The 17,243-nt window shown below is 41.2% G+C and overlaps 2 protein-coding genes across 5 annotated transcripts in view; both read left to right on the forward strand.

The window, feature by feature from the left end:
- The window catches only part of IKBKB (inhibitor of nuclear factor kappa B kinase subunit beta), a 53,231-nt gene that overhangs the window by 18,244 nt on the left and 17,744 nt on the right, over positions 1–17,243 (forward strand). For all 4 annotated transcript variants that reach the window (XM_054700919.1, XM_037526156.2, XM_054700920.1 and 1 more), the window contains exons 6-8: positions 9,231–9,319; positions 10,540–10,629; positions 12,835–12,959. In XM_054700919.1, the coding sequence (XP_054556894.1) occupies positions 9,231–9,319; positions 10,540–10,629; positions 12,835–12,959 (304 nt within the window). The remainder of the gene's footprint in view (positions 1–9,230; positions 9,320–10,539; positions 10,630–12,834; positions 12,960–17,243) is intronic.
- On the forward strand, positions 5,441–5,908 carry LOC119257851 (39S ribosomal protein L33, mitochondrial-like). The gene has a single exon (XM_037526155.2). The coding sequence runs from the start codon at positions 5,461–5,463 to the stop codon at positions 5,656–5,658; it is 198 nt and encodes a 65-aa protein (XP_037382052.1). The 5' UTR covers positions 5,441–5,460; the 3' UTR covers positions 5,659–5,908.

Below are 17,243 nucleotides of genomic sequence, written 5' to 3' on the forward strand. Positions count from 1 at the left end.
CAAGACTGGGAGCCAGTGAGTTAGATAGGTGGTTGTCTTATAAGGCTGTCCTGCCTGGAAATGCCCCCCTCTTTCTCTCTTTGTCACATTTTGGATGCAGTCATACCCCAGATTTTGTGGGTGCCAATAAACTTGTATTTTACTTTCCTTCACATTTCCAACTTGTGTACAAGAGTCATCAAATTTATTTCTTTTGTATGGATCTTATCACTGAGCCGGATTTCAAAATCTTTTCTTGGAGCTCATCTAACAATACTCTTTTTGTATCTAAAACATTTCCTGAGCCTATTTTGTTCCAGATTGTTCCAAGTATTGGCCCCAACTGCCCTTTGTCAGAGTTGCCCTGTCAACTTCTGATAAATGGCAGAGACACACCCTTGAACTTCTGATTTATTGCCTCCTCTTCTAGGTTAAACCTAGGTTGACCTCTTCCTTGCCACTAATGACCCAGAGATGCTCGCTCAGAGCAGCATCAAGATGATAGACATAGGTGAGATTTTTCTGGTGAACTTTAAATTGTCTAAGAGGATACTGCAAACTATACATGAGAAAGTGAACAGATGCCTAGAAGTCACCTGGGGGAGCCCCGTGTTTCCTACCCCAGGACAAGCTTGTTAGGCTGTCATTGTGATGCTAGTCGGCCATCCAAGGACAGGTGCAGAAGCAGCTGGAAATGAGCTAGACTTCTACATAATGTGGCCCTAAAATAGCTTGAGGAAATTTATATATTTAAAGAGACTCCGTTTAAGCAGTCTTACTCAACATCCTTTGGAAAATACTATTCTGTGTGTTTCCTTCTGGCAGAAGAGGCACAGACTCCTGAGACTCAACACCGAGGCAGCCTAGCATGGCCTAGGGGCTCACTTCTCTGCCATCTAACGGGTAGGACCTGCCATGCTCAGTCAGCTGGTGGGCCAGTTGTGTTAGAGCACTGGCCTCAAGGGCTCCTAAATCTCAATCAGTCTTCTTGGACTCCCTAGGGGTGAGGTTTAGATGCTGACTGATTATCCATCCTGTCCTCTGAAAATTCAGGGACCCCACCTCTATTTTGTCTGTCTTAATTCTCTGAGTTTTCATTCTGTGTGTCCCCATCTCTGTCCCCTATTCAGTTATTTAATGTTAAAGAGCACAGGGAATTTCAAAGAGAACACAGGATTTTAAGGAAGGGAGAGCTCCTTTCTAGGAATCAGGAAATTGGGCTCTATTTAGTGTTTTTCTTATGTGGATTTATAACAAAAGATGATGATCTGATCTCATAAATTCAGAACACTTGTCCATAAAGTGTTGGAAAGTATAAACAACCAGATTGATGACTACAACAATAATAATAGAGAGAGCAATTGGATTTCAGTCCTGGCTTCTCCACTCTCCTAGTAGTCTTGGGCAAGAGCCTTTTTGACCCACTTATCTTTCCACTTCTTTATGTAAACTGTGTAACTTTCTAGGCCTGCATGTCCTCAACTTTAAAAAGAGGGATTTGGGCAATGCTGTCTCAAAGGTCCCTTCTAACTGTTTATTCCACTTTCTTGATTCAGGCAGCTGATTTTCAGAGTGGCTGCCCCAGAATGTAGTTGACATCCATTCCACTGGCCCAGCCTGACTGCTTCCCCAGTGTCTCTGTCTCTCACTTAAAGCATTATCTTTTGGGGTTTTTTTTTTAAAGATTTATTTATTTATTTATACAAGCACTGGGTACAGTCAGAAGCGTGGGAGGGTGAGAGAATTCACCAGAGCCAGAGTGGGGAACAGAGCAGGCAGACTGACGAAATACACTGCTGAAGGGAGCAGCGGGCACAGCAGGAGAGGTCTGCCACGCCATGTGGGATCCTCGCCGGGGATCGAACCGGCACTGCAGAAGCTGTTGGCAGCTTCACAGCCCAGGGCTCAACCACTGTGCCACCAGGGGAGGCCCAAATCATTATCTTTCGCCCAGAGCTTTAGCTGGAGGCTTCCTGGTTATTCTCACTCCATTCACCCTTCTCTGCACCTAGACTGACCCACTGCCCACTGGTTTCCAGTATTCTGTTTGCCAGAGCACTCTCAGGACATCTCTATCAATGAAATCTTTAAAATCTGTTTAAAATCTGTTTATTCAGCCCTGATTTCCATCCTTAACTCTAAATCCAAGTCTATAGGGTATCTCTCCCAAAAATCTTAGGCCAAGCTAAGTTATAAATTGAATTCTCAGACATCTTCCTTAAACTGGATTCCTTTCTGACATCCCCATTATTACGTCACTAGCTCCATTTTCTAGTCAGTTGCCCAAATCAACTTTGTTTTTGTTGTTGTTGTTGTTTTGTTTTTTTTAAAGATTATTTATGCATTCAAGAGCTGGGGTACAGGCTAGAGGTGTGGGAGGGTGAGAAGATTCACCAGAGACAGAGTGGGGAACAGAACAGGCAGACTGACTGAAATACACTGCTGAGAGGAGCAGTGGGTGAGTCAGGAGAGGTCTGCCGCACCATGTGGGTAGCTCCCTGGCCAGCTGGGGGATGGAACTCATGCTGCAGTGACTACGGACAGCTTCATAGTTTGTGTCTTAACCCCTTGCGCCACCAGGGAGGGCCCATACCCAGATCAACCTTGAATCTCATCTCTTCTTAGCATATTCCCCTCTCAGAATCTTCATGGCCCATTCCCTATCTTTTTTTTTTTTTTTAAGATTTATTTATTTGTGCAAACAAGAGCTAGGGTACAGGCCAGAAGTGTTGGGGGTGAGAGGATTCACCAGAGACAGAGTGGGGAACAGAACAGGCAGACTGACTGAAATACACTGCTGAGGGGAGCAGTGGGCGAGTCAGAAGAGGTCTGCTTCACCATGTGGGTTGCTCCCTAGCCGGCCAGGTATCAAACTCGTGCTGCCGAGGATGTGCTCTGCTTCATAGTGTGGTGCCTAACCCCTCACGCCACCAGGGAGGCCCCCATTCCCTATCATTTAAAAAAATCTCCAAGTCCTTTCACCCTTCCTTCATGTTACTTATCCCATTTTCCCTTTCTGTTCCCATTGCCTCCACTGATTCACTGTCATAGCAAATTACTGTCGTGACCTCACACCTGGCCTCCCTATCCCCGTTTTACTAACCCCTCTGTCATGCTTCTGTTTTTTTTTTTTTTTTTAAAGATTTATTTATTTATGCATACAAGAACTGGGGTGTAAGCCAGAGGTGCCGGGGGTGAGAGGATTCACCAGAGAGAGTGGGGAGAAGAACAGGCAGATCTACTGAAATACACTGCAGAGGGAAGCAGTGGGTTAGACAGGAGAGGTCTGCTGCATCATATGGGTTGCTCCCTGGCTGGCTGGGATTGAATTTGTGCTGCAGTGGCTGGCAATAGCTTGATAGTGCTGTCTTTAACCCCTGTGCCACCAGGGAAGCCCCTCTTTCATGCTTTTGAAAGGACACTTTCATCATAGTCCACCATTAGATCAACGCCAAGCCTCTTAACCTTGTATTTCTCCCAGTCCACTGTAGCCAACTTAGTATGTATAGACCTTCCTCAGCTTACGATGGGTTAAATCCTTATAATAGTATAAGGTGCATAAGTTTTTTTAAAGTCCCCAGAATTCTAGGGCAAGCAAATTTAATGTGGTCCCATAGCTTTGCCCTTCACTATAGAATCCAATTGCTAAGGTTAATTTTTTACTTCTTTAAAAAGAACAGGAGAAATTCATTAGGTCAATGTTGGAATGAGAAATAAAGTGGAGGAGAATTTTAAAAGGTATTGTAAGTAAAAAATGCATATAATATACCTAATTTACTGCACATCATAGCTTCACTTAGCCTCGCCTATCTTACACATGCTCAGAATACTAACACTGGCCTACATCTAGACAGAATCATGTAACACAAGCCTTTTTTATAATAAAGTATTGAAAATGTCTCCTGTAATTTGAGTTGAAAGTAAAAACAGAATGCCTAATACTAAATTCAAAGTACATTTCTGCTGAATGTATATCACTTTTGTGATCATAAAGTCAAAAAAGTCTAAGTCAAAGACCACCTGTACCTGGCTCTCAAAACCCATTTCTCAGTCTTCCTGGTAACCTTTGTACATGCTGATCCTATTAAGAATTCTGTTCCCAGACACGTCAACATTCTAAGCCTTCTTGTCTTTTGGGGCACAGCTTTAGCCATGTGCCCTCTGTGGGGACTGCCCTGACCACTCACTCATGCCTGTTCTCCCTTTCATGGGATTCCTCTCACTTGTTGCTTCTTCCACTCACTTGGCACTTTGCATCTCTACTCTTATTATGTGATCTCTGCCTGTTCTTGACAATGAAGACAGACTTTTGGGCTTAGGGCCCTTTCACCAGATCATTTGTGCAATTCATAAAGAAAATGCTTTTCTTCGACGGCACATTTTCTGCAATACCTATAAAATAGAAGACACTTTTTAAGTACTTGTTTAATAAATAGAAGAATGAGTTTGCACTTTTAGCAGTTGTTGTGGCTGCTTTGGTACTGTGCTGATTAGTCATAGGGAGTATTTTAACTAGAAATGTTTAGCTGGGCTGACATCTTTCTCCATAATTTGTTTGGAAATTTCAGTGACACCAATGTGACTAGCACATAGTAGGCACACACAATCAATTTTTATTGAGTGAATGAACATTCTGTTCCATTCTTACTCACTGGTGACTTAAACCACCAGTCGATGACTAGCTTTTCTTCCTAATCTTTGTCTCAGTTTTTTTGTCCCCTTATCTTTCACTCCTGTATGAAATATATCCCAAACAAAAACGTTGTCAAGAAAGCTTAGTAATCCCTTCACTGTGAGTGTGTAGGCATTCATGGACACAGTCCTCATCAGCCTCTTTCCTGCATGGAAGTCTAGCTCCTCTATCTATCCCCTTATTTGTGGTTAGTAATCTGAACATCTCAAGGGCTGTGTGACTTGGGATTCTGGCTCTTTAATCAGAACTCCAGGAGTGTCACAGTCTTCACTTATGTACTTCTATCTTCCTCACTTCCTGAGCTGAGAGAAAGCTGATAGCAACCTGGATGCAGTAGTGGAAGGAGGCTGCTGTGTTCCTGTGGGAGGAACCTTGACTCAGAGCCTCTGTGCAGCATCTGTCCTAGGAAGTGCATGTATAACTCTTTTCTTGAATTAGAACATGAGAAATTAACTTTGAGGTATTTATGCTTTATGGAGTGATTTTTAATTTTTATACATGTGTATCATCACTATCACTAGGAGTTCTGATTTTTAGAAACTTTCAGATGCATTGTTTTTCTTAATCCCAAATTCTCCATCTACTTTAAATCAAATTAGTTTCTCTTGGCTTGAGACAGTTTTGATTCATTTTCATGCCACTGCTCTTGAGATACCATTTTGCAAAGCACAGCACAGTAAAGCTGAACTTAAGCTTTCTGAAAGATACTTAGGTCTTGCCTATCACAGACCAACAAACTACATAGAAAAAATACCTGTAGGGGACGGAGGTGGTCGGGGTGCGTCGCCATGTTCCTGTCCTTGGTTTCCCTTGCCAAGAGCAAGTCAAAAATCATTCTGGTGAAAATGAGGAGCGAGGCTGGGACAGGTTACTCCTTCAACACCAAGAGAAGCCGACTACGGGAGAAACTAACTCTACTGCATTATGATCCAATTGTGAGAAAAAGAGTCCTCTTTGTGGAACAGAAAAAAATACGCTCCCTGTAAACAATGGATTGCAAATGAATTTGATTTATAAATGAGAAGACTGAGGGCGGGACACTGATTCAGAAACTCTGTAGTGTGTAATAAAAGAAGAGTAAATGGCAAGGAATCACTGCCTCCTGTGATTTGAAGGCCATTGTGAAAGAAAACAATGCAGTGAAAGAAAGTTCTTCATATTAGGACATATATCACTGCATCACATTTATTTATCTCTCTGGATATTTTTATAGCCCTTAATAAAAAATACTAAGATAGCCTGTAAAAAAAAAAATACCTCTAGGATTCTATAATTCCAGACCTTATTAAATGACAAAAGTATTTGAGAATAAGTGACTAATGGGAAGTAAGAATTGTTTGTCATAAATAGACAGCTATTAATAGTTGTCAGTGGATTCAGTTGCCAACTTGTCATCCTTCCTCATTAAAGATCTGTTGGCAACTCTGAATCAGTGTGGCACAGGGAATAGTGCTTTCAGTCTGACTGAATGTTCTTCTTCCTCATTGGGGGGTTCATGGGGCATCTTACCTGCTTGTGCCCCTAGTTATTTGCACTGAGATGCTCATATCTAGCTTCGGAGGCCTTGTCTTAATCTGAGCATGTGTGCTCAAAATACAGTGAGTCCCAACTCTCATATATTCTGCTTTTGAAGAAACTACCCCACATTTCTATATATTACACTCTGACTCACCTATCATTTACCAAAGCAGGTCTTTTGGTAGTCAGTCAATGAACAAACATTCACATTATTGCACAGCCATGCTCCCTACCAAACACTTGTTCAAGTTCAATAGTAACAACCTTCCTGAATGCAAGGTTTATTTGTGCAGTTATCAGAATATTTTACTACACTTTGCTTCTTTCCATAATTAAAATGAGAGTGCTGGTAAGATGCATTGGTGTTTAAGAGTTGATAAAATTGAGAAGGAGATGGAGTGGATTTTTTTTGTTTTGTTTTTAAAGGTTTGTTTTATTTATTTGGGCATACAAGAAATGGAGTGTAGGCCAGAGGTGCATGGGTGAGAGGATTCACCAGAGACAGAGTGGGAAGCAGAACTGGTGGCTCTACTGAAATACTCTGCTGAGGGGAGCAGCAGCAAGACAGGAGAGGTCTGCTATGCTATGTGGGTTGGTTCCCTGGCAGGGGATCAAATTCCCACAGCAGTGGCTGCCCACAGTTTCATAGTGCTGAAGATTTAACCCCCACGCCACCAGGGAAGTCCCCTGGAATGGAATTTTTTAAGCACACATGCAAAGCAGCAAATCTTTCATGTCATTTTGAGTTTCATTGGCCCTCAGCCAATCTACCATTTTAAGGTACAAATACAAAATATTGGAACACTGTGGTCAAAGGCTGAATTTAAAAGGGAAGATGTATTAAGAGTTTTTAAAATGTAATGTAATCTTCTCAATGGAATTCACCTAATAAGATGTAAGTCAGTTGTTGAGCTCTCAGTTGGATGTGTGAATGTGTTTTAAAGGAAATGTTCAGCATCAAAGTCTTTACGCTGTGTGTCTGGCCACTTGGTTTCTGTGGAAGGCCTCTTCCCCTGTCCTGCACAGTGTCACAGTCACCGCCTGGCTGCTGAGCTGGATGCCACCCCCTGGTGGAACCCGCCTTGTTCTCAGTTTGTGTGTGTGGTAACACAGGGAGGACTCATTATAAAGCCGCTTTTGGTATTATATTGCTTTTTACCTTTTGTTATTTTTAACAAAAATCAGGTCAAACAACTTGTCAGTACATCAATGGCATCCTTCTGAGTCAGAGAGTGTCATCCTAAATAATTTTAAAATAGTTATTTAGTATAATGTGGATCTAGCAGAACTTGTTCAACCATTCCCTGATTGATGAACTTCAGCTTGCTTCTAGTTATTTCACTCCAACCTATGTCATAAGCATCCTTATTTGTTTATTATTATGCTTTTGATTTTATAAGTTAATGACCAGAGATGAGAATAATGGGTCAAACAATAGTGAGTTTTCAAATGTAATAGATATCGCCATATTTTTTTCACAAAAATGCACAGCAATTTTTACTCCTTCCAGAAAAGGAAGGGAGTTCTTTTAATTTCTCATCTAAAATTCTTGGCAGTAGAAGAGGTGTAAAAAGACATTTCATTATTTCAGCTTGCGCAACCTTTTGCCTAATTGTCATTTGTGTTTATTTGTAAACTGACCCCTTTTCTGATTTGCAAGAACATTTTGTCCATTAGGTGTGTGTGCTTGATATATGTGTTGCAGATTCCCCCCCCCCAGTTTTTTTTTAACCTTTTCATTTTGTGTACAGTGTCTTTTGCTAAAGACTTGAAAAATCTTGTTATATAATTTTTATTGCTGTTGCTTATATCATGTACTTTTCCTTATTTAACACTAATTTTTTTTGTTTGCTAAATGTATTCCACAGAATTTTAGAATTTTTGTAATGAGAATGGGATGTTTCTTTTTCCTTTTCCACTGAATGTAGCCAAGAGAGAAAAGCTTTTGGTTTGTTTTGTTTCCTGACAACTTACTAATTTCTTTCCAGTTTTCAATCATTATCAGTCATTTCAAGCAAATAAAGATAAATTGATCTCTTTCCACTACTTATTTCATTTTCTTTTCATGTAGTACAATTAGTTAGGACTTCTGTTAAAGTTATGAAACCTTTCTTACGGTTAAAAATCACATCCTGCCTGGAGTCTGAGCTATAGATTGACCCCCTTGCTCTGTGCCATGAGCCCTGTGTAATGTCATTAATCTCTTCACAGCAGAAGTTGTGGCATCGAATCACCTCACATCCAGTGTTGCGCAGGCTCCTCTTTCCCAACCATAATCTGAGCTCTGAAAAGTTGGGGAGCATGTCCCTTATTTTATGTCCTTCATAGAACCTAGCAAAAAACTGGGCACCTCACATATGTGTTGAACAGTCAGGTGTATGAAATATGCTCTGCTCTCTTTTTCTAGGGTTTCCCCACTCCTTCCTTGAAGCCTGCAGCTCTGACCTTATTGGACCTATGTCTCTGAACTAGAGAGGTCAGATGACCCAAAAGCACTATGTCCCGAGGGCCTTCTCCCTTACCCACCTGCAGAATTTAGATGCTTGAGCCTCTAGACTAGAGATCTCTTCCTTCTCAAACTTTAGCAGCATCACTAGGACAGCTTGTTAAAACACAGATTTTGGGATCACCCCCAAAGTTTCTGATTCAATAGGTCTGGGGTGATACCCGGGAATTTGGCACTCCTAATATGTGTAGATGGTTGTTGGTGTGGGCAACACAATTTGAAAACCACTGCTCTGTACTGTAGTTGGTGACCTCATGGAGGCAAAGCCAGTAGCTCTTCGCATGAATAAGCCAGATTCTTGTTGTAGCGCAAGTCCTGCCTGGTGGCCAGGCCCCTTCATTTCACTGAGCAGCATCTGCCCCAGACTCCGTCCCCCTACCCCCTGCCCTGTGAGTCTGTGCTCTGAAAGAAAGGTGGAGTACGTGTCCAGGGCACAGAGTATGTGTCAGGAAAGTCATGGGATGGGTGACTCTGAAATGAAAAACTTTTTAGAATTAATGAAAATTCACTCCCCTTCCTTCCCCCACCCCCCAGCCTCTGCACTTAGATACCTTCATGAAAACAGAATCATCCATCGGGATCTAAAGCCAGAAAACATTGTCTTGCAGCAGGGAGAGCAAAGAGTAAGTGACCCTTCTGGGACTTGGAATGTTCTGGGGACCGCCCCTGGGAAGCTGCTCTGGTAGAGAAGGAACATGTTCTGAGTGGTTGTTTATATTTGCCTTTCCTTGAGTTTATATTTGCTTTGAATCTCTGGCAATGCTTTTTGATTTGAAACAATTCAGCAAAAAGTTCTTGCTAGCAGATTGAGGCAAGTTTGAATGGATCACATTGTTAATTGTCCAGTTGCAGGAATCTGATAAGCAAAATAATGTTTGTCTTCCTACCTCCACCCCCAAGCTTTGGGAATAACACTTCTTAGAAATAGTCTTTTTGTTTTTCATCTGTTTGAGACCCTCAATGTTTTATTATTTTCATTTATTTAATAAAATAACCTTGTTTTACATTCTTGTTAATATTTTGGCAGTACAGGATTTCTCCCCTCAAGTGTTTACCATTGCTCTCCTGCCACCAAAACACCCATAGTCCCTCACCACAGTCCATTGTGCTCTTCCCCTCTCCTCACAGCTCCTCCCCTTTGGATGTTTAGCTCTATGGTCAAAAGAGAGCCTCAGCTTTTGATGCTGAAATGAAACCAGCCGTAAGTTGGTTCTGGATGTGGCAGTGGTGCAGGCACAGGCCTGTAAAGCCAGGTGGAAACCAAAGTTTCCTCAGAGCTCCTTGTGACCTCCCCTCCTGCCTGGGCTTGGTGCTGTGCTCTTTCAAAACCTTGTTTGTTCAGCTGGGGGTGATGAAAGGTTCTCAGCTGAGTAGTAACGCGTGGGCCACCCAATCTCTTCTAATAAAGCTTCGTCAGCATCGTAGGCCTGACCCATGACTGTCATAGTACTCACCTTTGTTCCAGTTCACACTCCTTCTTCCATTGGCTCTAAGATTGAGAACTAGTGATATTTAGTAAGATAGGATTGGCCTGATTTTTCAGTTCATAAAGTCCAGGTTTAGCAATCTTGTGTGGGGAGGGGTCTGTATGTTAATTTTGACCTTCACAGAACAAGGAAGCTTTTGTTCAGCATTTTTAAGTGTGTTTTGTTTTGTCCTAAATCCACCACATTAAGGGCATTCCCCTATGTTTTTGGTGTTTCTGAGCAACTTAGGGTCTAATACGACCTGGGAGCTCAGAAGTAGCCTCTGCTGTAATGGCAAGCAATCAGAATTCTTACAGGAGGACAACATATTCTAATAACCCTTGGATTTCTCCTTCTCCTTTTTATTTCTTTTTCAGTTAATACACAAAATTATTGACCTAGGATATGCCAAGGAACTGGATCAGGGCAGTCTCTGCACCTCCTTTGTGGGGACTCTACAGTACCTGGTAAGAAATGGTATTTACCTGTGCTTATCAGTTCCTCTTTGAAGTGTTATGTTTATGGGGCTTCTCTCTATCCCTGCCTTCTAGCATCTACGTCTTGCCAGCTCTTTGAAATTTTCCTAGATGTGTAGAAATTATCATAATCGTTCAAGTCAGCACTTGTTTTTTTTTTCTTTTTTTGCAAACAGAGGCCCTATGGGAGGGTATGTTCACCTTCTCATGTCAGAAGAGAAGCTAGTGTGTTCTTGCACAAATCCTACCTCTTGTGCTTCAGTGTTCTGGCTGAAAATAGAGAGCTTGAACTAGCTTCATTCTGATCTATTGAGTCCTCAGTTTCCATGAGGCATCTCAGAGGCCACTGAGGAGTCTAATCTCTGAGCTCCCACCCTGCCTTTACATTATTTGGTCTGAATATTGAGGTTCTAGTTGAGTCACTAATTCATTCAAGTGATGGACTACAGTCTGTGTAAGGCACTGTGCTGGGAGCTGGTGATGTAATGGGAAGGAAGATAAGCATTTCCCTGGCCTTCAGGAGCTTGGAGGTTAGCAAGAAAGCTAGTATTATCCTGACACACAAATAACTAAGAAATTACAACTGTGGTGAGTGCTACAAAGGAAAAGTATGGGGTGTCATTGGATAGATCTATGAGGAAGACCCAGCCTGGTCTGGGAACTGAAGGATGAGTAGGTGCCAAGCAAAGGGGATAGAGGTGGGGAAAGGGAGAGGAACTTCTGGGCAAAGGGATAGTAAGTGTGGTGGGAGATCAGAAAGTACAGCTGGAAGTACAGAGGAAAGGAAGAGAATGGCTTGAGTTCAAGCTGGAGAGGGGGTGGGGAACGATTGTGCAGGACCTTTTTGACTGAGTTAACGTTTTAGACTTCATCCTAAAACCCCAGGAGAGACACCAAAGAGTTTTAATTAAAGTTGGAGAGGGATCTGGTTTCCTTTTCGAAAAGACCTCTCTATATAGTGTGGACAATGAATTGCACAGAACAAGAGTAAATAGTGAGTCTATGGTATGGACGCTCTTGTAATAAGCACTTCAGAGCCATTGGTAGCAGTGAGGATGCAGAGAATGATTCAAAAAATCCCTAGCAAGATTTAGTAATAGACCATTTTGGGGTGGTAATAATGAGTAAAACTTTGATTGAATTTGACTGTGTTTGTAGTTTAAAAAACTAAGCAAAGTTGAAAGCTATTAGGCTAGTCAAACTAGTTAGTTCCAAAAGAAAAAAAAAGTCCTTCAAGTTTTCTGAGTGCATTTACACTGCTAACATGCCTACCCATCAACTAAGGCCCTGAGCTCTTGTCATTTGTCACCTGCTTAATGGAAAGAAGGTTTCCAAGTGGTGACTCATGGCAGTTGTGACTCAAGCGCCTGTGTCCATGGGATATAATTTTGGAGGTCCTGCTGGGTTTCCTGGAACCCTCAGCAGAGGAGCATGGGGGCCCCATGCTCCAACCAGGACACTCAGTCACATGTCACTTACAGGAGCTGCACTTTCTGTTCGTAACCAGACATGGTGGTTGACTTGACCATTCCAAATTTTTCCCCTGGTTTGGAATCCTTGGCCCTTCTATGAGTGTTGCATTTTCAGCCAGACTGTGCAGTCCTCTCTCCATGTCTGGCTTGTGATGGCCCTTTTCAGAGTGCATCCTCTCAGCTACTTATGTGAGGAGCCTCCTTCTGAACTGAGCCCTGTCCTCTTTCCACTTGTGTTTCAAAGCTTTCTTTGGGGTCCTAAGTCTTTGATTGGGCAGCTGTCATGCATTTGAACTGGCTTTTTCTTGTCTCACTGTAAATCTTCCATCCCATCATTTGACCACATGTTACTAGGTGGATGAGACTTGGTCAGCATTTAATGCATGTATTATGGTGTGTTATGCATTTGGTGTATATATCCTTTGTTGTATGCATCTTGTCTTCCTCTCTCTATACAGCCCCATGAGAAGGGGATTCAAAGTAGTCAGGTCTTCTAAGAATGCCCCTAGAGGCCCTTGCATCAGCCTCAGGGGTGAATGAGGTTCAGAGAAATCCTTTATCCCACTAGCTAAACATGTGGTCACATTCTCATCCTGAGTGGACATGCCAGTGTTTCCAGGATGTAGGCAGGGAAGAGTGAGGACATGAAGGCCTGTTGCTCCCTCCTAGGATGGCTTCTCACAATAAGCGCAGCTCAGGTGTGTCCTGGCCATATGCTTTGCAGGCCCCAGAGCTGCTGGAGCAGCAGAAGTACACGGTGACTGTGGACTACTGGAGCTTTGGCACCCTGGCTTTTGAGTGCATCACGGGCTTCCGGCCGTTCCTCCCAAATTGGCAGCCTGTGCAGTGGTGAGTGAGTCCTGGCCTAAGGGAAGGAGTGTGTCCCTCTGTCTTTGTCATGACCTATGACTTCCTTTTTACTGGTGCCCCAGGCCAGGTGTGAGACATCTGTGTCTGTCTCCCAAAGAGAAAGTCCTGCCTGCATGTGGGCAGTCCAAGCTCTAAAACCTAGAACAATAAGCGCATGTGTCAACATGGATTCTGGGTTTTTACACCTTTACATGTAACACCACATATTTTGCATATTCAGTAGCAACAAATCAGTCCATTTACAAACTATTGTGTAAATATGCACACTGACACTGAAAATGCTGTGCAGAACTGGTCCAACCATTGTGGAAAGCTGTCTGGAGGCTCCTCAGTCAACTAAAAATGGAGCTACCATATGATCTGGCAATTCCACTCCTGGTGATCTAGCCAAAGGACACAAAAACAGTGATCCAAAAGAGCACCTGTACACCTATGTTTATTGCAGCACTATTTACAATAGGTAAAACCTGGAAACAACCCAAATGACCAAAAATAGATGACTAGATAGAGAAGATGTGGTATATAAACACAATGGAATATTATTCATCAATCAAAAAAGATAAAACTCATGCCATTTGCAACAACGTGGATGGAGCTAGAAGGAATTATGCTCAGTGAAATAAGCCAGAAGAAAAAGAAAAATACCAGATGGTTTCATTTATAACAGGAACATAGGGGAACCAAATAAGACATCAGTATAAAAAAAAATAATAATAATAACAGTACAAAACACAACAAAGCAAAAACAGACAATTATAAACCAGAGACATACTGCAGGGAAAGAGGAGGGAGAGGGGTTAGAGGGAGGGAGGGAGGAGCACAGGGGACTGTGGTGATGGTGCAGGGGTGCCTCGGGGAAGGAGATTCTATGGGGACTCAATCTGAGGGGTGGGGGAAGCAAATATTGTCTAAAAAAATGTAAAAAATGATAAATGTTAAAATAAAAAAATTAAAAAGAAAAAATAAATTAATAAAAAGGAAAAAAATTAAAAAAAAAGAAAATTCTGTGCAGGCAAAAACAAAGAATATATACACATGACAGACAAGAGTAATTTACACAAACATTTATTATTCACAAATTTTACTGTATTGCAATATAAATTTTTCTTTTAAAATATAAGAAAGTAGCTTGAACTGGGAAACAAATAAATGACAAAAAAGATTTTCAAATAAAAAATCAAAAGATACAAATACATTTTTAAAAATTATTCTTTTATAGTCTTTAACTATTTTTTTAATTATAAATATATAGAATTATTATATATATGTTAATCATTGCTGAAATTTTAAAGTTAATATTCTCAATCAGTTAAGTTTCATTCAGGACTTAAGAGACTACACATTTTTTTTGTTAGGTTTTTTTCCCTCACATTGTTGCTCATTTTTGTACAATATTTGATTTCTCCCCTCAGGTGTAGTCCCCATAAATCTCCCACCACCACAGCATCCATGAACCATCACCATAACCCCTTGTGCTCTTCCTTCCCCTATTTGGGCCCCTCTCCCTCCACCTCCTCCGCTGGATGCCTCCCATCTATGTTCAGCCTGCAAGTTTTATCTTTTTCCTGACCCTTTGTTCAGTTTCCTTATATTCCACTTCAAAGTAAAACCATCCGATATTTTTCTTTTTCCTTCTGACTTATTTTGCTTAGCATATACACTTGTTTAAATGATGCTCCTGTTGTTAAAAAAATTTTTTTTCCAGTTTGTCTTTTTTTCTTTGGGGCTGTAATAAGTTCACATGGTTCAAACTTCACTATAAAAAGCACACACAGAAGTCACCTGATACCTATCTCCCATCCACAGGTCCCCAATGTAATTCATTATTGCCATGGTGCCCAGGGGGTTTTGTACCCATAAAAGCAAATTGGCATATGTTTGTTTGTTTTCATTTGTGTATTTGATTCCTTTTGTACATCAGCAGCAGCAGAATATGAATGATATCCTGTATGCTCTTAAAACATTCTTATACCTGAACTTTTCCTTCACACAACCCAGAAACAACCACCCTGAAAAATTTTGTATGTTTCTAGCCTCTTCAATGTGTGTTATGCTGTTAAAAAAATAAATTAAATAAATAAATTATTACATATGCTCTATTATAACCTGCTTTTCAAATGTACTGTTGAACATGCTTGGTACTTTTGCATATTATTTGTAATATCTACTGACTGGCCATATACAGCAGCTTATTCAACTCATCCCCCACTAACCTTTGTAGGGAAGTCCTACAAAGATAACACTAACCTTTGTAGGGAAGTCCTGTTACAGTCACAATTATTTCCCCATGATAAATTCCTAGGAATGAAATTAATAGATCAAAGATTATATACATCATCAAGGTTTTTTTTGTTATTTTTTTTTAAAGATTTATTTATTTATTTATACAAGCACTGGGTACAGTCAGAAGCGTGGGAGGGGAGGGTGAGAGAATTCATCAGAGCCAAAGTGGGGAGCAGAGCAGGCAGAAGGACCGAAGTACACTGCTGAGGGGAGCAGCGGGCGGCAGGAGAGGTCTGCGCGCCATGTGGGACCCTCCTCCGGTGGCCGGGGAGCAGCCGGGGATCGAACTGGTGCTGCAGAGGCTGCGGGCAGCTTCGCAACCCAGCACTCAACCGCTGCGCCACTGGGGAGGCCCACATCATCAAGGTTTTTGATGTTTATTAGTGAATTGATCAACAAAAATGTTTTATAAACTGCATTACCACCAGGAGCACCCAGAGGTGCCCCTTCACTGACTCTGGCCCCTTCACTGACTCTGTTTTTTAAATGCCTTAATGGAAATAGTAAATCATTAACTCTTTCAAAGGATAGGTATTTGCATCATGAAAATATTTATATGTAAGAATAAGATGCAGCCTTTGAAGTCAATTCCAGAAAAGTAGTTTCATGTGATGGCTTTCCAGTTCAGTCACCATTTATATGCCAGGCATTGGAAATAAAAACAGGAGAGGAGCCCAGGACCTTCTCTGGAGGAGTCTGGTGAAATGGCAAAGAATGCCCCCCTCAGGGGGCTTCCTTTAAAACAGGCAATACTCCACTGCTTAGGTTCTGGCTGATTAAGGAAATCACTCACTGATTTATACTACACCTAGTAATGTAACCATGATAAAAACGACTTTAAAGATCTATGTATCTGTAGTGTCTTTCACCAAGGAATTACCACATTTCTTCAAACATTGAGCCTTTCAATTATTTACAACAACTTGAGTTAAAGTTCATTAGAAGTGAAGGAACAAGTGATCTTTGAAAAACATATCCCCAATGTCTCAGCATCTTCACAATGTCTATCACTGTCTGCAGAATCTGCTTCATAGAACTGCCCTCATTGGTGCTGGAAGGCCAGGCACCCACTTCTAAGTGGATTTTTCTGAAATCAGTGAGGGAGTTGTTTAATGAACTAGTCTGTGAGAAGGGCCTGCCTAATATGCTTTTTGATACAATAAATAGCTTTTTAAATGTCTACGCTCATCTCAGATGGCAGGAAGGTAGTAATTTCAGAATGAATGCAATTTGAAATACATTTTAAGACCTAAGCAGTAAGCATTGATTTACTATAGCCTTTTATTTTGACAGACCAAGTTTTCCATAAGAGCATCATTCCACCTATATGTAATGACAAGTCTTAGCAGAACTGACTCCCCAAAATCACAGTTTCAGTCAGAACTGTAGACCACCAGCCTCTGCCACATGCCAGTTCCTTCTGATTACCTGTATGCTCCAGTTGGGCCCTTACCAGTGAGAACTGCCTGGAAGATAAAGCATTTTTAATTCAAATTTCCTAGATGTCTTTTGGAAAGGAAATTTGAACATTCATATAGTGTAAATAGAACACCAGACTTTGGAATTCAGTCCCCAGTTCTGTGACTCTACTTGTGTGACCTTAAGCAAATGACCTGATTTTCATTTCCTAACCACTGACTGGGGAACTAAAAACATGGGGTTATTATGGCAAAGAAGTTCATGTTCACTGTCAATGTCTGTAGTTATCTATGAAGTGTTGTTCAAATTTAAGTGATTCTCCTTATCACATTATCAAGTGATATCATCTTATCAAGAAGATTCAAAAGCAGTTGATTTAAAAAATGTTTTTCCTTCAAATATGCTTTCAGCTGCATCAATATGTGTTCCAAACTGGAGAATGTAAAGATTCATTTATATGGGAAATATTTAGCCACATACATTTAGAGCAAGTGCACATGTTGTGTTTATGTCATGTGAATATAATACGTATGCAGTAATCTTAGTTTGGAACTTATCGTT

Source organism: Talpa occidentalis, unplaced genomic scaffold (assembly GCF_014898055.3).
Source record: "Talpa occidentalis isolate TD23 unplaced genomic scaffold, MPIMG_talOcc4v2.1 talOcc4.4, whole genome shotgun sequence".
Lineage (NCBI taxonomy): Eukaryota > Metazoa > Chordata > Mammalia > Eulipotyphla > Talpidae > Talpa > Talpa occidentalis.